The 24047-nt window shown below is 44.4% G+C and overlaps 3 protein-coding genes across 3 annotated transcripts in view; all 3 read right to left on the bottom strand.

Annotated features, from left to right (window-relative positions):
* Positions 1-14584, bottom strand: part of LOC144692905 (G-protein coupled receptor 68-like) — a 53760-nt gene extending 39176 nt beyond the window's left edge. Inside the window, exon 1 of the mRNA XM_078562013.1 lies at positions 14471-14584. The gene's annotated coding sequence lies outside the window, so the exon portion shown is untranslated. The remainder of the gene's footprint in view (positions 1-14470) is intronic.
* On the bottom strand, positions 7132-11769 carry LOC144692903 (G-protein coupled receptor 68-like). The gene has a single exon (XM_078562009.1). It carries the CDS (start codon positions 11767-11769, stop codon positions 10768-10770), a length of 1002 nt encoding a protein of 333 aa, XP_078418135.1. The 3' UTR covers positions 7132-10767.
* LOC144692902 (G-protein coupled receptor 68-like) lies at positions 11716-14473 on the bottom strand. The gene is made up of 2 exons (XM_078562008.1): positions 13424-14473; positions 11716-11845 (listed from the first exon to the last, which is right to left on the bottom strand). Exons 1-2 carry the CDS (start codon positions 14447-14449, stop codon positions 11828-11830), a joined length of 1044 nt encoding a protein of 347 aa, XP_078418134.1. The 5' UTR covers positions 14450-14473; the 3' UTR covers positions 11716-11827.
* Positions 14585-24047: the final 9463 nt, after the last annotated feature.

Below are 24047 nucleotides of genomic sequence, written 5' to 3'. Positions count from 1 at the left end.
GTAGGCAGCATCTTAAGAAGGTGAGAGAGGCAGAGATGCAGAGAGGCCATCAAGAGCTTTGGGCCTAGGACCCTAGGTGCCTGAAGGCAATGGAGGAATGAATAAAATCAGGGGCGATTAAGAGGCCAGAATTAGAGGAGCCCAAATGCCTCAGAGGGTTGTAGGGTTGGAGGAAGTTACAGAGATCGGGAGGGTTGAGGCAATGGAGGGATTTGAATATGAGAATGTGCATTTTAAAATCGAGGTTGTTGCTGGACTGGGAGCTCACATGGGTCAGAGAGCACAGGAGTGATAGGAGATGGTTAACAGAGTTTTAGGTGAATTGTTTGTTGAGGGCATGAGGTGGGAGGTTAGGAAAGCATTAGAATAGTCAAGTCTAGAGGTAAGAAATGCTGGATATGTGTAAGGAAGGAGTTCAACACAATTGTTTTAACTATGGAGTCCTAAATGCAGGACAGATTTCACTGATTGGAATGTTTTGAGACAATCTTTTCTGTCAATTCTCTAGGCATCTGCGTCCATCACCTCTCACCCCCACCATCTCCTGATACCACCATGAAGTATATAAGTATTTCTAATGTCACAAAATTACTAACACGTGAGGAAGCCCATCTTATTTCATCCATCCAGAACAAGGCTACATTCCCTTGATCGTTTTGGAGCACATATTCCTGGCTAATCTTCTTAACGCAGTGCTGAGGGAGTGCTGCACTGTTGGAAGTTCCATCTTTTGGATGAAATGGTAAACTGAAGCCCCATTTTCTAAAGTGGAATTGAAAGTTTCCATTGCACTATTACGAAGAAGAGAAGGAGATTTTTTCCTTGGTGTCCTGACCAAATTTTATCCATCTACCAACATCACTAAAGCAGACTACCTGGTTATTATTGCTGTTTGTGGGAGCTTGCTGTACATTAATTAGTTACAGTGTTTCTTACATTACAAATGTGACTATACTTCAGTGGATGTGAAGTGTTTTGGGATGTCAGCAGTGACCGGCGTTGTATAAATGATTCTTTCATAAATGATTCCAGGTCTGTCATCTCCATGACATTGACCAGGAGTCCACCACATCCTGTGTTGATCATTCCGTTCATGCAGACCGCCCTTGTGATCTCAGTGCTAGAGTTACCTTTCGTTAGGTTGAACTGAAACAAACAGAGCAGTAGAAATCTAGCACTCTCTCTCCCATAAAAGGCTGGTGGAACAAGTGAAATTTTCCAGACAGAGATGGATAGGTTTTGTTTGGTGAGGGTACCAGGGAAACTGGAGCAATTGGGATTCATACTTAGATTCCCTTTATGACATTCTTACATGTGGACATGCAAGGTCATCTCTCAGGTTCCCACTTTTTACGTTGAGAAGAGTGAGTTTCTCTGGCTTCTCATTCCCACTGAAACTCTAGATCCTGATTTAAGTCCTCTGGCTCATTTCTCCATGGCCTCCAGTGTGTCTCTGGAGAAAATACTGAAGGTGCGTTATGTACAGTGTAACCAGCATCCCCGCTGCCTCCTATTCCACTAGATAGTTGATGTGGCCTGGCTGACTGATACTCTGAATTGGTTAGGCATTTTGAATGTTGAGATCTCTTTCAGCCTCCTCCTCAGCACAATCTATGAAATGCCCCCTGTATTTGCTTCCTGTATGCAATATCTAACTCACAACGCAAATTTGCCATTGGTTTGCATACTGACATGTTTCACTCAGTTCACTCTGTAATATCTGAAATTACACAGTTTGGCTAATTTTATATAGTATTACAAACACAGAAATGGATCATTCATCCTAACTGGTCGATGCTGGTGTTTATGCTTCACTCAATCCTCCTCCCATGCTTCTTCAAACCCTATCAACATTTCTCTCTATTCTTTTCTCCCTCATGTACTGATCCAGTTTTCCCTAAAGGCATCCATGGTATTTCACAGAAGCACAGAATCTGTATCTATCTGTAAAGGTACATGTGTGGATGATGGAGTATTATAATGTAGTTCATCTTGTTTAATAAATATTTATTCTTTTGTTAAAAGTTCATCAGCTGACTCCTGTGACTCTATTCAGTAGACATCCTCCACGTTTCTAAATAAAAAATAAAAGTTAGGATCTATCAAGCCTGGGATTTGGCTTGTCCAGCAGTAATATCAGCTGGAATCATAACGTACTTGATCACCTATCAGCTTCCTCTTTTCAGCCAGAGGGCTTGAGAAAAGCAGTGGGGCCATTTACAGCAAGAGAGAGTGAGAGGAGCAGCGGGGCCTTTAACAGTGAGAGAGTGAGAGGAGCAGTGGGACCATTAACAGTGAGAAACTGAGAGGAGCAGTGGGGCCATTAACAGGTGAGAGGAGCAGCGGGGCCATTAACAGTGAGAGAGCGAGAGGAGCAGCGGGGCCGTTAACAGTGAGAGAGCGAGAGGAGCAGCGGGGCCATTAACAGTGAGAGAGTGAGAGGAACAGCGGGGCCATTAACAGTGAGAGAGTGAGAGGAGCAGTGGGGCCATTAACAGTGAGAGAGCGAGAGGAGCAGCGGGGCCATTAACAGTGAGAGAGTGAGAGGAGCAGCGAGGCCATTAACAGTGAGAGAGCGAGAGGAGCAGTGGGGCCATTAACAGTGAGAGAGCGAGAGGAGCAGTGGGGCCATTAACAGTGAGAGAGCGAGAGGAGCAGCGGGGCCATTAACAGTGAGAGAGTGAGAGGAGCAGTGGGGCCATTAACAGTGAGAGAGTGAGAGGAGCAGTGGGGCCATTAACAGTGAGAGAGTGAGAGGAGCAGCGGGGCCATTAACAGTGAGAGGGTGAGAGGAGCAGCGGGGCCATTAACAGTGAGAGAGCGAGAGGAGCAGCGGGGCCATTAACAGTGAGAGAGTGAGAGGAACAGCGGGGCCATTAACAGTGAGAGAGTGAGAGGAGCAGTGGGGCCATTAACAGTGAGAGAATTAGAGGAGTGTGGCCTTTAACCGTGAGAGAGAGCGAGAAGAGTGTGAGACCATTAAAGAGCTGGAGAGGGAAAAGAACACAGACAGCAGCTGATTGGTGAGTAGGATTGGTGAGTATTCCTAGCCTTTAAAGTAAAAGTAAGGTCTTTAGTTTGTGTTTAGGTCTCTAGCCTATTTTTCTTATAGATAGCTTGTTACATATATGATCGATACTGGTGTGTATAAAAAAAAACTATAATAAATTGTAAAGAGCAGTGATACTAGAGTAATTAATTAATAAATTAAATAAAATACAACAGTGATGGCAGCACAGGTGATGTGTTGCTGCCGCAGCATGTGGGAGCTGCTGGACACCAAGGCGATATGGAGCGAACACATCTGTACCAGGTGTTTGCATCTCGAGGAACTTCAGATCCAAGTTGAGGAGCTGGAGTCTGAGCTGCAGACATTGCGCCACATCAGGGGGAGGGGGGGAAAGTTACCTGGACACTTTGCTCCAGGAGGTGTTCACGCCTCTCAGATTAGGTCATTCAAATTGGGTCTGTGATCAGGGACAGGAGGGTGTGACTGCAGATGAAACAGGTTTGGGGGCCCAAGGGTAACGTTCGAGGACCCTCGGCCCCTGCAACTGTCCAACAGTTACGAGGTCCTTGCAAACTGTGTGGACGAGAGTGGGGACTGCAGGAGGGATGAGCAAACTGACCACGGCACCATGGTGAAGGGAGCCATTCAAATAGGGGGAGGAAATGGGAATGTAGTCGTGGTAGGGGACAGTATAATTCGGGGGATAGATACTGATTTCTGCAGCCATGAGCGTGAGTCCCAAAGGCTGTGTTGCCTGCCCGGTGCCAGGGTTAAGGACATCTCCTCAGGGCTGGAGAGGAACCTGGAGTGGGAGGGGAGGGATCCAGTTGTCATCATCCATGTTGGTATCAATGACATTGATAGGACTAGAAAGGAGGATCTGCTGAAAGAATTTGAACAGTTAGGAGCTAAATTAAAAAGCAGAACCTCCAAGGTAATAATCTTGGAATTACTACCTGAACCACGGGCAAACTGGCATAGGGTAAATAAAGTCAAGGAGTTAAATGTGTGGCTCAGAGGTTGGTGTGGGAGGAAAGGGTTTCAGTTCATGGGGCACTGGCATCAGTGCTGGGGTAGAAGGGAGCTGTTCCGGCGGGGTGGGCTTCACTTGAACTGTGCTAGGACCAGTGTCCTGGAGAATCGAATAACTAGGATTGTAGCGAGGGCTTTAAACTAAATAGAAGTGGGGAGGGTTCTGGAGAGGGGATACATAGACTTACAAAGCAAAAGGATATGGCAGGGCAGCTATTTAGGTAATGATACCCAGAGTATAACAGGAAGGGACAGAGTGTACAAACATTAAAAAACAGCAAATAGGATCAATGGGGGAAAAAATGGTAAAAAGGCAAAATTAATGGCTCTTTACCTAAATGCACATAGTATTTGGAACAAAATAAATGAATTAATGGCACAAATAGAGGTTAATGGGTATGATCTTATAGCTATTATGGAGACATGGTTACAAAGAGATCAAAGCTGGGAACTGAATATTCAGGGGTATGTGACTTTTCGAAAGGACAGGCAGGAAGGAAAGGGTGGTGGGGTAGCTTTGTTAGTATGAGATGGAATAAGTACGATAGCAAGAAAAGATCTTGTATCATGGCATGTAGAATCCATATGGGTGGAGTTAAGAAATAACAAGGAGAAGACGACATTGGTGGGAGTAGTCTATACGCACCGACAGTAGCTATACTGTAGGACAGAGAATAAATCACGAGATAATGAGGATGTGTAAAAAAGGCAGTACATTAATCATGGGTGACTTTAATCTTCACGTAGATTGGGAAAATCAAATTGGCAGAGGTAGACATGAGCAAGAATTCATAGAGTGTATTAGGGACAGTTTCCTAGAACAATATGTTGTGGATCCAACCAGGGATCAGGCTATTTTGGATCTGGTAATGTGTAATGAGGCAGGTTTAATAAATGATCTCAGAGCAAAAGATACCCTAGGAAACAGTGGCCATAATATGGTAGAATTTAGCATTCAGTTTGAGAGTGAGAAACTTGGGTCGGAAACAACTGTACTAAACTTAAATAAGGGTAATTACAAAGGAATGAGGGCAGAATTGGCTGGAGTGGACTGGGATAGGATTTTAGTAGAAAAAACGGCTGATGAACAATGGCAGACGTTTAAGAAAATAGTTCATGACTCACAACAAAGATATATCCCAGAAGGATTCAAGGAAGGGGATAAACCAACCATGAGTAGCCAAGACAGTTAAGGATAGTATCAAATTAAAAGAAAAGACATACAATGTGGCAAAGATTAATGTTAAGACAGAGGATTGGGAAAGTTTCAAAAACCAACAAAAGATGACCAAAAAATAATAAAGAGGGAGAAAATAAACATTGAGGGTAGCTAGCAACTAATGTAAAAATGGACAGTAAGACCTTCTTTAAATATATAAAAAAGAGAGACCAAAGTGAACATTGGCCCCTTAGAAAATGAGGCTGGGGAAATAATAATAGGGAACCAGGAAATGGCAGAGGAGTTGAATAAATACTTTGCTTCATTCTTCATGGTAGAAGACACTAATAGCATTCCAACAATACTAAATAATCAAGGGGGAAAAGAGGGGGAGGAATTAAATACAATAACTATCACTAGAGAAAAAGTACTAGGGAACTAACAGGGCTAAAGGCCAATAAGTTCCCAGAATCTGATGGGTTGCATCCTAGAATATTAACAGAAGTAGTTATAGGGATAGTGGATGCACTGGTAGTAATCTTCCAAGAATGCTTAGATTCTGGAAAAGTCTCAGTTGATTGGAAAACTGCCAATGTAACACCCTTATTCAAAAAGGGAGGGAGACAAAAAACAGATAACTACAGGCCAGTTAGCTAACATCTGTCATTGGGAAAATGTAATAGCAGAGCATTTAGAATTACGTAATTTAATCAAGCAGAGTCAGAATGTACAATCGCCAAATTTGCGGATGATAAAAAAATAGGTGGGAAGGCAACTGGTGAGGATGACACAAGGAGTCTACAGAGGGATATAGGCAGGTTAAGTGAGTGGGCAAAAAGGTGCAATACAATGTGGGAAAATGTGAGATCATGCACTTTGGCAAGAAGAATAGAGAAGCTGAATATTATTTAAATGGAGAAATGCAGAAGGCTGCAGCACAGAGGGATTTGGGAGTCCTTGTGCATGAATCCCAAAAAGCCAACATACAAGTTCAAAAGGTAATAGGGAAGGCAAATGGAATATTAGCCTTTATTTCAAAGGGAATGGAGTGTAAAAATAAGGAAGGCTTGCTGAAACTATACAAGGCGCTAGTGAGACCACACCTAGAATACTGTGAACGGTTTTGGTCCCCTTATCTAAAGAAAGATATAATGGCATTGGAGGCAGTCCAGAGAAGGTTGACTGGGTTGATTCTGGGTATGGAGGGATTTTCTTTTGAGGAGAGGTTGAATAGGTTGGGCCTGTATTCATTGGAGTTTAGAAGAATGAGAGGCGACCTTATTGAAACATATAAGATTCTTAGGGGGCTTGGCAGCGTAGATACTGAGAGGTTGTTTCCCCTTGTGGGAGAGTCTAGGACCAGAGGGCATAATCTCAGAGTGAGGAGGCGCCCATTTAAAATAGAGGTGAGGAGGAATTTCTTCTCTCAGAGGGCAGTCAATCTGTGGAATTCTTTACTGCAGAGGGCTGTAGAGGCTGGGTTGTTAAGTATATTCAAGGCTGAGACAGACAGATTTTTAATCAGTAAGGGAATCAAGGGTTATGGGGAAAAGTCAGGAAAGTGGAGTTGAGGATTATCAGATCAGCCATGATCTCATTGAATGGCAGAGCAGACTCGATGGGCCGAATGGCCTACTTCTGCTCCTATGTCTTATGGTCTTAGAAAAGAGCTCCAGCCCTGTTCAGTCCTTCCTGATGGGTAGAAATCTCGTCACAATTGATCAGATTACATTGATTAGACATGAGCAAATAAATTTGCCTCAGCACCAAAAGTCCTTCGATCATTCCTTCCCAACTCCCTCACCCCAGCGTATCTCCCAGAGAGATTCCTGATCAGAATTTCCACCCCATGGGTAAACTGCACGACTCACTGCTCGAGGTGAAGTATTGTTTGTGTTTGATGCTTTTAGGCAGACGAGCCATGTCAAACTTTATTCAAAATACATTTGACAAACTTTATTTAATGTTGAAGTGATAAAGTTATTACAATTTGAGTAAAACATAAGTACATTTCATAGTGATAAAGCATGGTACAGAAATAAAAGCTTTAAATAGAGTACCCACAAAAATAAACTGTTTATTAAAAATGCCAGCATAAAAGACTTCATCAAATTGTCCCACATCATTCTGCTTTTAGATTCTTTAGACTTCAGTTGGTCCTAATCCTGAGCCCGCCCAGGAGGTACAAGTCAGAGGAGTTTGGGGTGATAATTGGTCATTTATTTGCCCCCCTGCGTTGGAGTGCATGGTCAGCACTCGGCAACTGCCCCCTGATCAGCAGGACGGCAAATTCTCATCCTGTAGCTCACTGCTGTTTGTGGGAGCTTGCTGTGCACTTCCATCTTTGTCTACATCACAGCAAGGCCTGGATTTTCAAAAAGTACATCATTGGCCGTGGAGCACTTTGGGAAGTTGTGAAAGGTGCTACAGAAATTCAAGTCCTCTCTTTGTAACAGCAGCCATTAACTGCATCGTGTCAGCCTACCCTCAGTCGGTAGCTCTCTCTCCCCTCTGAGTCAGAAGGTTGTGGGTTCAAGTTTCAAGTCTTACTCCAGAGACCTGAGCTCAAAATATAGGCTGACACTCCCGGAGGGAACTGTCGTCTTCCTGGTGTTGTGAAAGGAGCGATATAAACCAAGTCATCACTGTCTTCGATATGGTCTTGGTAACAAGCCTGGAGCTCTTGTGTGTAAACTGTGAAGAACCAGGGGGAGGTCAAAACGAATGGACAGTTTCCAATGATGATATTTGCAAAACATTTTGATACACTGAGCTTGTTAGAAACATTCTTGGCAGGTTTTACCTCCTATGGAATTTTTTACATTCCCAAACCTATTACTCAATGTGTGTAAGATCCTGAGGTTCAGTGGAGACTTCGGGAATAACTTTCTAATTATCTGGAAAGGAACATTGTAAGGGAGAGTGGAATGTGGCTCAGGCCTGCGACAGAAGGATGAGGCAGAAATTTCTACATCAGTAATTGTTCAATTGGCTGTCAGTAAATTCCAATCGATAATGTGGGAGGAAATTCTGAAGCAACTGGGAATAGCTGACTAAATCAGAGGAATTCTGCAGATTTTTCAGGGGTAGGTCATGTTTAACCAATGTTGCGAAATTATGGAATTGAAGAAATAGGAGAGAGGATGGTTTAAGTGAATGAGATTTCTATGGAGTATCAAAAAGCATTGAAACATAAACCTAACAACCTCTTGGAAGCCAGCACCTGCATAACACAAGAACCAGCATCTTACTTTTTTTATTTGCTCACAGTCTGTGGGTGTCACAGGCAAGGCCAGCATTTTTTGCCCATCCCCAATTGCCCTTGAATGGAGTGACTTGCCAGGCCATTTCAGAGGGCAGTTAAGAGTCAAGCACATTGCTGTGGATCTGTAGTCACATAGGCCAGACCAGATAAGATAAGGATGACAGATTTCCTTCCCTTTAGGGCATTCATGAATCAGAGCTCATGGGTTATGACCATTGGATATAGTTTCATGGCCATAATTACTAAGACCAGTTTTTAATCCCATTCATTGAATTTAAATTCCACCCACTGCTGGGATTTGAACCCATGACCCCAAAGCATTAGCCTGGGCCTCTGGATTGCTAGTCCAGTGACATTACCACTACACCACCACCTCCCCCTTAGTAACTGAGCTTCTGAGCTGTGTCATTAACTTGAGACTTGGGCCGGAATTTTCCGGCCCCATTATAGCGGGGGGGCGGGGCTATAAAATGCAGCAGGCCATTCTAAACTCCATCGACTTCAGCAGAAACGTGAAATCCCGCTGCCGTAGAATCCCACCCTTGAACCCTGTTTCTCTCTCCACAGATGCTGCCTGACCTGCTGAGTATTTTCCAGCACTTTGTGTTTGAATTTCTGATCTCCAGCATTTGCTCCTGAGCTGTGTCCTTCAGAGTCTCCAGCTCGGATGAAGGGTCGCAGCTTAAATGTTAACCTGTCATTTCTCTTTCAGATTTTGACTGACCAGCGCTTCATGCCCAGCATTCTCTGTGTTCATTTCATTGAATTTTACAGCAAAGAAACTGGCCATTCAGCCCAACAGGTCTGTGCTCTGTTTAAGTTCCACATGAACCTCCTTCACTCATACAGATGGAGGTTTCCTGTGGCTGTAATGAATGTGACATGTGTCAATCTAGTTGCAGTGGGCTTTAGCGCACACAGTGCAGGATTGGCAGTTTCATTTGCAATAGGGAACAAAATGACCACTGCGCCTAGTTGTAAGACGTGCAGAGATTGGGGCTAAGGCACATCATTGGGGCAGAATAGAGAAAGCTTTGTGCTGCACCTAAGTGTGCTCAAAGAGCTTAATGCAAACACTGGTTGCTCCCTACAGAAAATGTCCCATCATCCTGAATCTTTAACCCAACCCTGATCCTTATAGAGGCTCCAGTGCAAGCCCAAGTCACACCAGGAACTCTGGAAGTAATTTTAACTTAATTGGCCTAGTCAGATTAGAATGGAATCGGATGGGATGGGATGGGTTGAAATACGTTGGGATAGGAGGCCTATTTTATTCCCCGCCCAGCTCTGGGAATTTTACTTCAGTGGGCTGGGATATAAAATAGCCAGCCGATCTGATCTCATCAATTTGCTGCTAACCAGTTAGGTTAAAAATACCCCTCGAATTCAATTCCAAATCACTCCTGAAGCTCCAATCTTCTCCTGGTCCTTATCTGAAACTCTAAAGTACCCCAGTGCCTAATGGCAGCTCTAATCCAATCTCAATGCCAATCCGATCCTACTGCCTATGGAAGAATGAATCCAATCCTGATCGTTCCTGGAAACTCTAATATAACCCTAATATTCCTCACAAGAACAGCAAAAATTAAGAGCAAGGGAAAGCCATTCGGCCCCTCGAGCCTGCTCCACAATTCGATAAAATCGTGGCTGATCTGACTGTGGCCTCAACTCCACTTTCCTGCCTGCCCCGAATCTTGGGAGCTCTATTTCAATTGTAACCATCCGATAACCCAGACCCAGCCCGCAAACTCGACTCCATTCTTAATTCTGACTCGGAGTTCTAATCTTACCTGAAAAGGGGGAGCAGTGGCTGGCTGATGCAGGGTATAAACATATGTAATATTGGGGGAGGGTTTTGAAGCATTGGTTAATTACATAATACATTCAACATTAAAATCAGAGACCATCTTGGAAAAATACTTTGAATAGAGGGAAGTTTCTTTTCATCCTTTTTAAAGTAGCAAGTTGATACCAACAGGTAACAGCAGTGGAGATAATCTGTTCTTTCATGGTATTGGCCAAGACACCAGCAAGAACTCTCCTGCTCTTCTTTGACTAGTGGCATGGGATCTTTTATGTCCACCTAAGAGAGAAGACGGGGGCTTAGTTTAACTTCTTACTCAAAATATGGCACCTCAGAGTGCAGCGCTCTCTCAATGCTGCACTGTGGCTATCAGCCTGGATAATGTTACAATTGCTACAATGGGACTTGAACCTTCTGACTCAAGAGATGAAAGAGAGCAACCCAATGCACCAAGGCTGTCAACCGTTGATATGGTTCCGTGGCTAATGTGCAATCCTCTAGATTTCTGGGGTGCTAATTGGTGAAGATTTATTTCCCTCCTTCTGTTTGCGATGAAAGAGATTCACAAGAGGCTCCAGGAGCTGCATCAGGATCCCATGTGTGCTCTCTGACACAAAGCAGTAGAGAATGGGGTCAGCCACACAATTCAAACTGGTCAACAGCAGCCCAACGTGGTAATAATGGAACGAGCTCCTGGCAAAGTTGCAAGTGTCCTCAGATAGGGTTCTGATCAGCAGCATGATGTGATAAGGGGAAAAACAAATGCAACAAATGACAATGGCACTTAACACCAACTTTTTGATCCTTAACTTTTGACGCTGTTGAATGCCTTGACTCTCCCGGATAGATATCAACACCTTACGATAGGAAAAAGCCAACAGAACAATGGGGAAAAGGAAACCGACAGAGAGACGGTAATAATTTATTCTCCTTTGCCAAGACTGCAGTGGATAATGCTCAAAACAGAGTAAGTGGTTATTTCGATCTTTCACTGTCCCGTGGTGGGTGGAAATGAAAAGACTGGTTCCAATTTCTTTGATCCAGACGAGAGCGCTGACCAAGAGCACAGCTTTCAAAGTTCGGAAGGCGTGGAATCTTAAAGGATGGACCAGTGCTAAGTAGCGATCTATGGAAATGCAACAGAGGAATGCGATGCTCACGTATATGTTCTCATAGAGGACAATCCCAGTAAACCTGCACAGCAACTCACCATTCACCCAATTATCTTTCATCAATAAGTATTGGATCCACAAGGGAAAACAGGCGAGGTGTAACAGGTCTGAGATGGTCAGATTACAGAGATAGATTCCCAGCTCGTTCCTCTGTCTGATCTGCAGGTAGCTGTGATACAGGGACAGAAGATTAGTCGGGAGGCCGATGATGAAGACAGCAATGTAGACCGTGGGGAACAGGGTCTGGTGGATACTGTAATCGAAAGTACAATTGGTGCAATCATCTTTGTCGCATGCTGATTGATTGGCCATCTCCACAGTTGACATGAAGGGAATGCTCTGTGAATTGTTTCACCTCACTGCGCTCTTCAAGTCCACCAGGAAATCAAACCAGGAGATTTTCCTAAGGTTGGGGTGAGGATGGGGGTGGCATAAAAACAAAGAACAGGTTATGAAGCAAAACAATTGATGGCTCATGTTCTGTGTAGATATAGGAGTAAAACTTAACTTCAGATAGAGCTACTTAGGAGCAGGAGGAGGCCATTCAGCCCCTTGAACCTGTTCTGCCATTGAATTAGATCACACTTGATCTGTATCTTAAGTCCATCTACCCGCTTCCATCTATACCTTAAGATCAGTGCCAAACAAAAATTTATCAATCTCAGTTTTGAAATCTTCAATTGCGCTGCCCCAGCCTCGCCAATATTTTTGTGGGAAGAAGTTCCAGGTCTACCTCTTTTTGTGAAGAAGTGCTTCCTGACATTGCCCCTGAACTCTAATTTTAAGGTGAAGCCCTTTTTTTGTTTTGGGCTTGATTCCTTTAATCAATTTAAAATTGTGCATACCTGAAACATGCTGAAAAGAGAGACATCTTTCTGTCTTACACTCATCAGGACAAACACAAGAATGGCAAATTTCAAACAATCACAACAATCTATACCACAAGAGAAAAGGGTGCTTATTGGTTGGCAAGTCGACTCTGATTGGCCGAGGTGTTGCCATGGAGAAAGCAATGGGGAACTCTAGGCTCCCCAAACTCCTGGGTAAGACTTGAATATATTTCTTTTGTTTGCAAGAGTGGGTCCCTGGTTATAAATTCCATTATACACCCATCTCCATTATACACTCTGGCCCATTATACACCCTGTCCCCATTTTACACCCCGTCCCCATTTTACACCCCATCCCGATTCTACACTCCAGCCCATTATATACCCCCTCCCTATTATACAGCCATCCCCATTACACACCCCACCCCCATCATACACCTCGTCCCCATGATGTACCCAGTCTCCATTATACTCCCCATCTCCATTATACACCCCATCTCCATTATACACCCCATCCCCATTATCCACACCAGCCCAATATACACCCCATCCCCATTATACAACTGATTCAGTATACGTCCATGCATTATATACCCCGTCCCATTTTTAATGATGAGAGTGATTAAGGACAATGGGGTGAGGTGGATAGTCCATGGTGAATCCGTTCCCCCTTTACCCATCCCCAGCTGGGTTGTTGAGTTGTTACAATCAGCTTTAGTGCCCCTGGGCTAAGAAAGGGAAATGAACTCCACAAGCCTCCTGCACCCAATTCCGATCAGAACTCCAAGTAGCCAAGTTACCTCCTTAAATACTGCATTACCAAATTTGCAAATGTTCCTGGGATTTGGAAGTACGTTGTACAGTGAAATATGACTGGGACATGTTTACACACACACACACACACACTCACACACACACACCCTCCCAGCCACAGACTGATATGTTCGGACAGTCCTTGTAATATCCCTCCTTTACATAGTTTTTCCAGGTATCTTTTGTTTTTGTTCTAGATTTCCAGCATCTGCAGTATTTTGCTTTTAGCTTATAATATCCCTCCTTTACACATCATCTTTTGTCCATTGACCTTTACAGATCTAAGCACACATGCTGCTTTTACTGAATCTCACCAGAGGTTTAATTTGCGAGTCACACCTTTGCTGAAATTTGGTAATCATTTTTTCCCTTTTTCTCGAGTCTTTGAGGTACAAGACTTATTTTAGCTGTAACTGGTGAATTGCACGCCATCTCCAGGGCCTCACTTTCTTGTCTCGTTCTGCAAGGAATGAGATTTGTAACAGGATCCAGGAACCTGGTTAACCAGCCGTGTGAACTCGGAGATATAAGGCAGTACAAGATGGGATCGGCCACACAGTTTAAACTCGTCAACAGAAGCCCAACATGGTAAAGCTCAAAAACATTGTCAGCAAATTTACATTCATACTCGAATATGGTCCGAACCATCAGGAAAATGTGATAAGGGACAAAACAAGCCAGGAAAATGATGATTGTCCCTGAGACCAATTTTTTTATTCTTAATTTCCGCTCCCTTTCAAGCCCGTGGCTTTTATGGACAACTGTCAGCACTTTATAGTAAGAGTAAATTAATAAAATCAAAGGGAGGAAGAACCCAATAGAGAGCTTGTAAATATTTAAATATCTGTCCTCCGACTGCATCGGATATTGTTCAAAACACAAGGTGTCATTCTCTTTGTCTTTACTGAGAACCTGGGAGTGTATGTAAAAGCTGCAGACAGGAATCTCCTTGATCCAGATGAGAGCACTGATGAACACTGCAGCCTTCCTGGTGTGGAAGAATTCAAATCTCAGAGGGTAGGCCACAGCGAGGAAGCGATTAATGGAGATGAAGCAGAGGAAGCCAATGCTGATGTAGATATTCTGGTAGAGGAACAGACCACTGAGTATACAGAGTGCCCGGGAGAGGACCCAGTCATCGTGCTGCAGCATATACTGAACCCAGAAGGGCAAGGAAATGAGATACAACAGGTCTGAGATGGTCAGATTACAGAGATAGATTCCCAGCTCGTTCCTCTGTCTGATCTGCAGGTAGCTGTGATACAGGGACAGGAGATTAGTCGGGAGGCCGATGATGAAGACGAAGCTGTAAACGGTGGGAAACAGGATTTGGTGGATACTGTGGTCGACAGTACAGTTGGTCATTGTTCAACGCAATACTGGAACTTTTTTCTAAAATAAACTTGTTGTTGTACTGGTTCCCTGCAATAGTCTCGATTTTGGTATCAAACTTGTCCTGGTAATTCCCTCTTTAGTTCTTCTTTCTTGGAAGTTGTCAGGCTAGAAGGCAAAAAAAAAAACAGCGAAACTGTGAAACAACCTCATAATTTACAGTTACCGTGACTTATCATTCATTAAATCAATTAGCTCTCCTATGTTACGGCATTGTGTTAACAGGATTCATATTGGAGAAGAGACATTACACGGCATTGCCTCTGCTTTTTATCAATACTCTTATGGTTATCGATACATTGAAACACCCTTTACTGGTCCTTCTATTCAACCTGACAACAAGAATGCAGAATGCAGTAGATCTTTCATTTTTATCCTGCAAGTTAAGATGACCTGGGGGTGAATTTTACACCCCCAACCCAGCGTATCTGAAGGTGGGGGTGGGCACATGAAATAAAGAGGAGGACCATCCCTGCTGCCTCTTTGACTGCTTCCACCCTGTCCTGCATATTAGGGGGGCCGGTGTAAGGCGGCAGGCAGCCCACTGGCCCATGGGCCACCTCTGCAGCAATTTTTCGGTCTGCAGGTGAAAGGCAGAAGGAAGGCAACCAGCTCAGCAACTTTCACTGCATGCCACCTTTCCCCTCATCCTCTGGCCTCTCCAACACTCCCCTCTACCCCCCTCCCCTCCACTGGCTGGCATCTCCCAGCTGTGCCCGCCCAAAATCCCTGGTCCGGTATTCATCATCTCTTCTTCGTGGGTACTGGTCGCACTCCCAGCAATGGCCACTACTTTCCTCTGGCGCTGCTGGGACTACAGAGCTGCCAGCCAATCAGATTGGCCGACAGTTCTCTTTGGAGGAACACCACCCCCACCCACTCTGTAAAATCTACCTCCTGGATTCTGTAATGTATCGTAATAATGCAATCCTTCTACTGTTTTATTCCTTACTTTTACTTGAATGATTGTCTATAACTATATTATGAGTTATGGTTACAACGAGCATACAAACATATGAAATAGGAGCAGGAGTAGGCCATTCGGCCCCTTGAGCCTGCTCCGCCATTCATGGCTCATCTGTTTGTGTTTCGATTTCCACATTCCCACCTACCCCCGATACCCTTCGATTCCCTTGCCTAGCAAGAATCTACCTCCGCCTTAAAAATATTCAGCGACCTCGCCTCCTAAGGCAGAGTTCCAAAGTCACACAACCCTCAGAGAAAAAATTCTCCTCACCTCTGTCCCAAAAAGGGCAACCCCTAATTTTAAAACAGTGCCCCCTGGACTCACCCACAAGGGGAAACATCCTTCCCTCATCCACTTGGTCAATACAATGCAGGATTTTATTTACATCAGCCGAGTCACCCCTCACCCTTCTGAACTCCAGTGGAAACTTGTTTTATTCGTAGCGTCATCACCATTCAGCACCTGCCGCCATGTTGAATTTCCAATAAGCCGCTCATCTATCATTTAGACTTTAAATATGATGTGGATTCTCTTGTTTCTCCCCAGGTCCAATTCATATTGAAAGCAAGACACATTGCAGCATTTTCTAGTCTAACTCATTCATTCCCTGGAGATCAAACTCTCTTCCTTTTCTCAGTCCTACCATCGTTCAACAACGCATAGGCCCTCAAAACCCAACCAATTATCAACAACCTACCCATTCTTGATTAGCCCGATTCACTGTCTCTTACGCTACTGGGTACAGAGATATAAGAGCTAGGAGTCACACATTGGTAAAACAGTCAGACCAGGTGTCAGCCTTATTTATATACAGCACATTTATTCCAAGACTCTAGCACCTTCTAACTTTCAACGATAACATCTAAGATAGTCTTCCCCACCCCCTCAATTGTCACTGTGTTGAAATCATCACATTCAGATAAACGATATAGCACAGAGGGAGGCCATTCTGCCCATCATGCAGTTGGGTCTTTGGGAGAGCTATACAATTAGTCCCACTCCCACCCTATAGCCCTGCAAATTTCCCCCTTCAATTATTTATACAACTCTCTTTTGAGAGGAGCTATTGAATCTGCTCCCACTGCCCTTTCAGGCAGCACATTCCAGATCATCATAATACGCTGCATTAAAAAGTAATCTTGTCTCTATTGCCAATTATCTTAACTCATTTTTCTCTAGTTACAGACCCTACCACTGTTGTGATATTGCTTTAATGTATGTAATGTAATGAAGTGTTCTGATTAGCATAACACTGAATATATACATAGTCAACCGCATCATCACCACAGGAAGTGATGCAAGGTAACTTGTGACACAGCAGTTGGAACGGTCTTGATCCCCTGGTAACATATATATGTAGAGTTCTCCTCTAACCATTTATATGGTCTGTTGCTCAACAAGAAATAACCCAGGCATTTGTTACCATTCATCAAGGTGTGATTGGTAAGTTGTGTTGGAGGCCAATAACAGAACTGCCACTAGAAACAATCTCTCCTCACTTAGTCTAGCAACACCCTTCATTATGTTGAACATAAGCATCAAGGCCAGCATTTATTATCCCTAATTGCCCTTGAGAAGGTAGTGGTAAGCCACCTTCTTAAACCATAGTATCTTTTACATCCACCTGAGAGAACAGGCAGGGTCTCAGTTTGATATCTTATCCAAAAGACATCACCTCTGACAGTACAGCACTCCTTCAGTACTGCACCAGCATATCAGCCTAGGTTGTTGTGCTCAAGTCCTGGAGTGGGACTTGAAACCCACAACCTTCTGACTGAGAGGTAAGAGTGGTGAGCTACCAACTGAGCTAAAGTCAGCACATATCTAAAAAAAACCACCAGAGAAGCTGAGGGAGTTTCAGTTTAATGTCTCATCTGAGAGATGGCACCTCCAACAATGCAGCATTCCCTCAGTACTGGAGTGGAGAGGCAGCCTGGATCTTATGCTCAGGTCTTGTACTAATGGAGTGATGCAATTCTGGGAGGTGTCAAGTTCTCTTCTGCCTATTTAGGTAAAAATAAAAGATTCCAGCATTATTCAAGCATTAAGCGGCAGAGTTCTTTCCAGTCAATAACACTCCTTTAACCAACAACCAGCAAAGGCAAAAGTTGGCTATTGATCTCCTCTGTTTCTTGTGGGAACGTCCTGTGTACTCTGGTGCAGTTTTCTATCTCTCCTAGTCCTCTCAAACCAGCATTGCCACTGCCTTATCTTCTGTTTATATTTATTGTCCATCCTTTCCCAGGTTTCTGTTGAAGCTATTAAGTACAGAACTTCCTGTAAAATAATTGCTTCCAGTTCCCTTGGCTTATTTCCCAAACTCCGTGCCTTACAGTTCATGCATGTTAATCTGTCACTTTGAGCATTATTACTTTTCTCATGATTTTCTTTAAACTACTGCCACTACTTTCACGTCATCGAAGAGAATCATAATCGTCGAATGGTTAAAGCACAGAAGAAGCTCATTCAGCCCATCAAGTCTATATTGGCTCTCTGTGAGACCCGTTAAACTCGCCCCACTCCCTGTTGTTAGAATAATACCTTTCAGGACAATATTTTATTTTAAAATATGGAAAGACACTGTATTATCTGGAAGCTTGGAAGCTGACCTGGATTTTTTTTTAAAAGGGTTTTAAGCTCACCCTTGGATTGGGAACGAGCATGCCAAGGAACCATCTGACCAGGATGGTATTTAATTGGGGAGAGCTGTTTGCTTGTTTGCACAACAATTATTTTAATTGATGGAAAAAAACTGGGTTAAAGGCAAAGGCTACAGATTTACTGGAAATCACATGACAGGGATGAGCTTTTACGTTTTGAACTTATATTTTTAACTCAGTTGGGAATGAACTGAGAAAGGGAAAATCTGCCCAGCTTGCAGTCTCCTTGCCATGCCTGAAATTGTGTGATGGTCAGTATCCAGCTAAGAACCTCATCTCAGTGGAACTTGTCTGCCTTTGGAAACCCGAGAGGCTGAGACAAGAAGGATTGATCCAGCCATATCCTTCTCCATGCCAAAGCTCCATTGGTGAGAACCTCCGGACATCTACTGGGTCTTCACACAAGGGAGCTTTAGATCGACGGTGTCAAAACCCTGAAAATATTATCCTTTATGATATAAAGTCTATCCTCCAAAGCCCATCTCTGCAGGGACTCTATCTATTTGTCCTTTGTTTGTTTGTTTATTTGTTTGTATATGTGTGTGCAGGGGTATTTTTAAAGGGGATAGATTCCAGATTATCATTTTAAAAAGGGATAGATTCCAGATTACAATTGTGTTCAACAGTTCTTGCAACTTGTTTTAAAAAAGAATGTTTGCTTTATAATAAACCAATCATTCTGAGTTTATTGAAAGAAACCTGGTTAAAGTATGATTTATTCTGGCTCTAACAATAGTGAAGATGAATAATTGGCCATTTTGGTGAGTGAATTAAACTTTTAAACTAATGGTGTGACCTGTGGAGTGGCTATATAATCTACACACTCCTCGCATCCCAATTGTAACACTGTTTATATTGAATCCATCTGAATTACATTATTCTGCTCCATATCCCTTTCAAGGCTACTATGAGCAATGAATAGGGAGAAGAATTACATAGAATTTACAGTCCAACCAGAGTTGAAGTCCAAGATTAGCCATGACTGTATTCAATGCCAGAGCATCCTTGATGTAGTCTATTCCTGTTCCTATTTCTTGTGTTCCTGTGTTAACTGGTCTGTGCTAGTGTGTACACCCCACAGGAGCCTTTCTGTCTCTCTTCCCCATCTCACGCCATCAACATTTCCTTCTATTCCTTGCTCCCTCATGCAGTTATCTAGCTTCCTCTTAAATGGATCTATGCAATTCACCTCAACCAATCCAAGTGGTTGCAAATGTCACCACAGCAGCTGAGGAAATTTAAATTAAATGAATTAAATAAATCTGGAATAAAGAGCTGGTAGAGGAGCTCTTGTGGAGCAGTGGGTAGTATCCCTGCCTCTGAGCCAGAAGCTCAAGCCTCACTGCAGGACTTGATAGCCAAGGGAAGGTTCATAACACAGCCAAACAGATAAGAATCAACCTGAAAATCCTTCCAACACACACTAATGGCAGGCAGTAAGAGTGGGAGAGATTCCTGGTCAGCCATGCGTTTGGAAAGGATATTGGAGCCTCTCCCATGGCTCCAGGCTACAACATGCACGTTAAAATGTATGTTGCCACAGTTTTGGATGTTGCCTGGCTCAATTGGCTAGAAGGGTGTGGGTCAGATTGGTGTCAATAGCACAGGGTTCGATCCCCACTCCAGCTGGGATGGATTCAGCACCTGCTTCCTTGCTGAGGTTGTGGGGCTGTGAGTTGGGCAGAGAAGTGAAGAAGAAAGAGCTAGTCTCAGTAACAACAACCACAAAACCATTGGGTTGTTGTAAAAACTCATCTGCTTCACTAATGTCCAGGCCCAGAGCAATGTGGTTAACTGCCCTCTAAAATAGCCTAGCAAGCCACTCAGTTGTATCAAACAGCTACAGAAGTCTATAATTCACATGGGACTGCAGCTGTTCAAAAAAAAACAGCCACCTTTCTCCAGGGCAATTAGGGATGGGCACTAAATCCTGGCCTTGGCAGCGACACCAACATCCTGTGAATAAATAAAAGGAAAGTTCTAACCACCCATCACAAAGGAATTCCCTCTGTTTTGCTCAGTTTCTTTCCTGATCAGGAAAGTTAACTAACCATTAACACGTCCTCCCCACCTCTCTCTCAGCCACTGACAGTCCTGCTACATTTCCAGTCCTTTCCACTATTACTTCCTTTCCGTTTACAATCAACACTAAAGTGTTGACTTTAATCACACATTCCCTGATGCTGATTTCACACGTGTTAAACTGAGGGCTACTCTCCACACATGACAGGAAAACTGAATGCTGGAGATCTGCAGTTCAGGAAGTCTTGCATTTGTATGGCGCCTTTTACGACTGCAGGATATCCCAAAGCATTTTAGTGCCAATGAAGCAGGTTGGAAGAGTACTCACCGTTGTAACGTAGGAAAAGCAGCTGTCAATTTGCGCACAGCAAGCGCCCACAAACAGCAATGAGATACTGACCAGATAATCTGTTTTTGTTCTGTTAATTGAGGGATAATTATTGGCCAGGACACCATAGAGAACTCCCCTGCTCTTCTTCCTTGAACTAGTGCCCGTGGAATCTTTTGCATCCACCTCAGAGGGCAGATGAAAAATTAATTTAACTTTGCATGGAGGAGACTGTACCTCCGGCAATGCAATACTCCCTCAGTACTGAACCTGGAGAGTTGGGCCTGGGTTATGCGCTCAAATATCTGGAGAGGGTCTCGAACTCACAACCTTCCGTCACTGTGGCAAGGTGCTGCTGCCAGCTCAGTGGGGAGATGCACTGGCTGGTGAGGAACTGAGTCACAAAGACTAGGAGGAGGCATCCAGACTCTTTTCACTGGGTGCCCCCAATTATCCTCAATGCCAGCAGAATGCAGCCCGCCAGTCAGAGCGAGGAACCATCTCCACACAATAAAAATAATTAACCAATCATTTATCTCTATAGTTTGGCAGCTGCAATATATCAACAACAAACTCCATCCAACTGAGTTTGTCCTGGTTCTCTGGACTTTTCCGTGGATCTTTCACCCAAGTCACATCAGACGATTGGAGGGAATCCCGGGAATATTCAACCATTCCTCCTCTCGACACCCCCTGCCCCGCGGGGCCCAATGCAGTCTGGAGATAGAACCTGGGATACCCACTGTATGAAGCTGCTGAGCAATGTTAAACTGCATGGCTGTGCCCTGTTAATGCCGTGCTGTGAACAGGACCAAGAATCTAGTTTACAGAGTGGGTCTGCTTCCATTAGCTTTATCAACAAGAGGCCTGAAAACATCTCATTACTGGCAGCATCCCTTATATTAATATACCCAGTGGGACGTTATTGATTGCATTCACATGAGACAGTATCAGCAATGGTCCGAGCCAACATCAACTGACTTCTTTTAGAAGAAACATCTTTATGCTTTGTGTAACGAAAGACTGGAATTTTTGCCAGGTTTTTTTGCATGTAAGTTACTCATAATAAACAAAGCTGCATCCTGGGGAGTTTTAATTACAGAACTCTGCTGGTTACAGTTAGGATGGGCAATAGATTGACTGCCTAGACATCTCAGTAACACACTGAGCTGAAGGAGAATCGTACAGAATCCCTTAGGCTTTTTAAATGACTACACATTTCCTCTGATGCTTTAACCATAAGGGAGTGTGGTTGGGTTTGGAAGCAATTTAGTTCAGTCTATAATATAACATAATAACTCCCTGGTGGCTTATTTAAAGAGAGGTGCAGCCCAATGTGGTAACATCCGAGGTCAACAGCTCCTTTCACCATACTAAAACAAACCTTTGCCTAGGTGGGGGGTATCGGAGGAGGATTAGAGAAAGGGAGGAAGGGCGGGGGTGTTGGGGAGTGAATTATTCTTGATAAACCGTTGCATTTTGGATTCTCCTCCTCACGATGAGTTTCACGAATGTTTTTTCCTCTATCACCCTCCTGGTCACCCACTCTCTCTGGCAGGAGGAAGGGTTCATTTTGAGGTCCATCCCTCAATAACAGAATGCCCTCCAGTTATATACCTGGACTGGTCTCCTGCTGACTCTGGGCCAGTGCAATATTGAGCCAAAGGCTGACCCAGGTCAGGGAGGCTGGTTGATGGAGGTGGCGAGTTCAGGAACTACATTGGTTTGCTGCCCGGGATCCTAGCTCACACCGAGTGCCATTCACCCGTCACCCTGGTTCTCGCTGATCTTTATTAGTCCCTGCTCTGGAAATGCCTCTATCTCCAAACCTCATCATCGTTTTCAAATCCTCCGTGGACCTTTCCTCACTCCAGTTCTGTAACCCCCCTACAACCCTCTCAGATAACTTGGCATATCTGCACTCCTCCAATTCTGGCCTCTTGTGCATCCCCAATTTCACTGTTCATCGCTCATCATTGGCCGCCATGCTTTCTGCTGCCTGGGTCCTAAGCTCTGAAATTCCCCCCCTAAACACCTTTTTCTCACTCTCTCCCTCTCTTTCTCTCTTTTAAGATGCTCCTTAAAACCTTACTCTTTGACCAAGCAATGCCTAATATTTCCGTAAGTGGCTCAGCGTTACATTTTTCGCTCACTATTCTCCTTTGAAGTGTCTCGGAATGTTTTGCCATGTTAAGGGTGCTATATCAATGCAAGTTCTTGTTGCGATGGAACCCAGAGCCAGAATGCTCACAAAAGTAATTTTTAGTTTTAACCCCATCTTCACCATCACAATTTACTGAGTTCGACCCCACCTTTCTCCATAGATGCTCCAAAATGCACCAGGGCTTCCCTTGTACTCCATAGGACCCTGCTTTGCGTGGATTAAGAAAGGAAAGACTCACATTTCTATAGCGCCTCTCACAAACACCAGCCATCCCAAAGCGCTTTCGAGTCAATGGAGGACGTGGTCAGTTGTGCGCACAGCAACCTCCCAACAACAGCCAGGAGCTAAACGATCGGATAATTCATTTCACCAATGTTTTTTTCTCCCAAACACACGGCACTGCTGACGGTGCCGCACTCCCTCAGCACTGGAACAGGCAGTCAGGCGTGTTCCCGAGTCCCGGAGTGGGATCCCCAACCCACAGCCTCCGACTAAGAGACGGGAAAGTGTCATTACCGAGCCCCACCCACAATTAAACCTCCTCTCAACACAGGTATGTAGCGGGTGCCTTATTATCCACTTTACAGAAAGGCTCACTCCCTATCCGCACAATAGCCCAGTAGGTTAACGAGAAAAATATCGAATAAGCAAAAAACATCAGCTGTCAAGTTTATTCCTGACACAGCAAGTGGACTCCGCCCGTCTCACAACCCAGTTCTGCAGGAATGCTCTTCTGCAAAGGGACACAACAAAAACAGAAAATGCTGGAAGTGCTCAGCAGGTCTGGCAGCGTCGGCGGAGCGAGAAACAGGCTCAGTTTCAGGTCATTGGAGTGGCTGGGATCTGGGATGTGCTGCCTGAGAGTGTGGGGGAGGCAGGTTCAATCGAAGGGGGGAATTGTATTGTTACCTGAATGGGGAGAAGGCAGAGGGGGGGTGGCACTAGGTGAATTGCTCCTTCAGACAGGCAGACAGCCAGCACCCGACCGTTCGGCCCGTCGGGTCTGTGCTGGCTGTCTGCCTGTCTGGAGGAGCAGTTCACCCAGCGTGGTAACCATTCCGTGACTCTGGGAGAGGTTCTGGTGAAAGACCTTGGGGCCCTGAGACGTTATGTCTCTCTCCACAGAGGCTGCTTGGCGACCTGCTGAGCGATGGAGCCACTTTCTGCTCTTACTGCAGACTTTCTGCAGGTGTACAAGCCCATCCGGCCCCGGCGGAGCCCCTCACTTGACACAGCAACTCAAACAAAAACCCGCAGTGGCCCCTTTCCTCCCGATCTAGTCACGGCCGCAGCGCGCTGCAGAAAAACAACCTGATTCCTGGCCGGGGGAAAGCAAAGCAAGACTCCACAAAGCTTCCAAAGGAACTATTCTCACTCACCATCTACGCTGCTCAGGTCGGACCAACGGGAGCAGCGAGTGTGAAGCAGCA

The sequence above is a fragment of the Cetorhinus maximus genome, chromosome 18 (assembly GCF_964194155.1).
Source record: "Cetorhinus maximus chromosome 18, sCetMax3.hap1.1, whole genome shotgun sequence".
NCBI lineage: Eukaryota > Metazoa > Chordata > Chondrichthyes > Lamniformes > Cetorhinidae > Cetorhinus > Cetorhinus maximus.
Note: the sequence above shows the minus strand (reverse complement) of the source record. Positions and strands in the feature narration are given on the sequence as shown.

Bases quoted from the DNA above. Each gene is read 5' to 3' on its own strand.
- LOC144692903 (XM_078562009.1), bottom strand. From the start codon at position 11,769: ATGTCAACTGTGGAGATGGCCAATCAATCAGCATGCGACAAAGATGAT.
- LOC144692902 (XM_078562008.1), bottom strand. From the start codon at position 14,449: ATGACCAACTGTACTGTCGACCACAGTATCCACCAAATCCTGTTTCCC.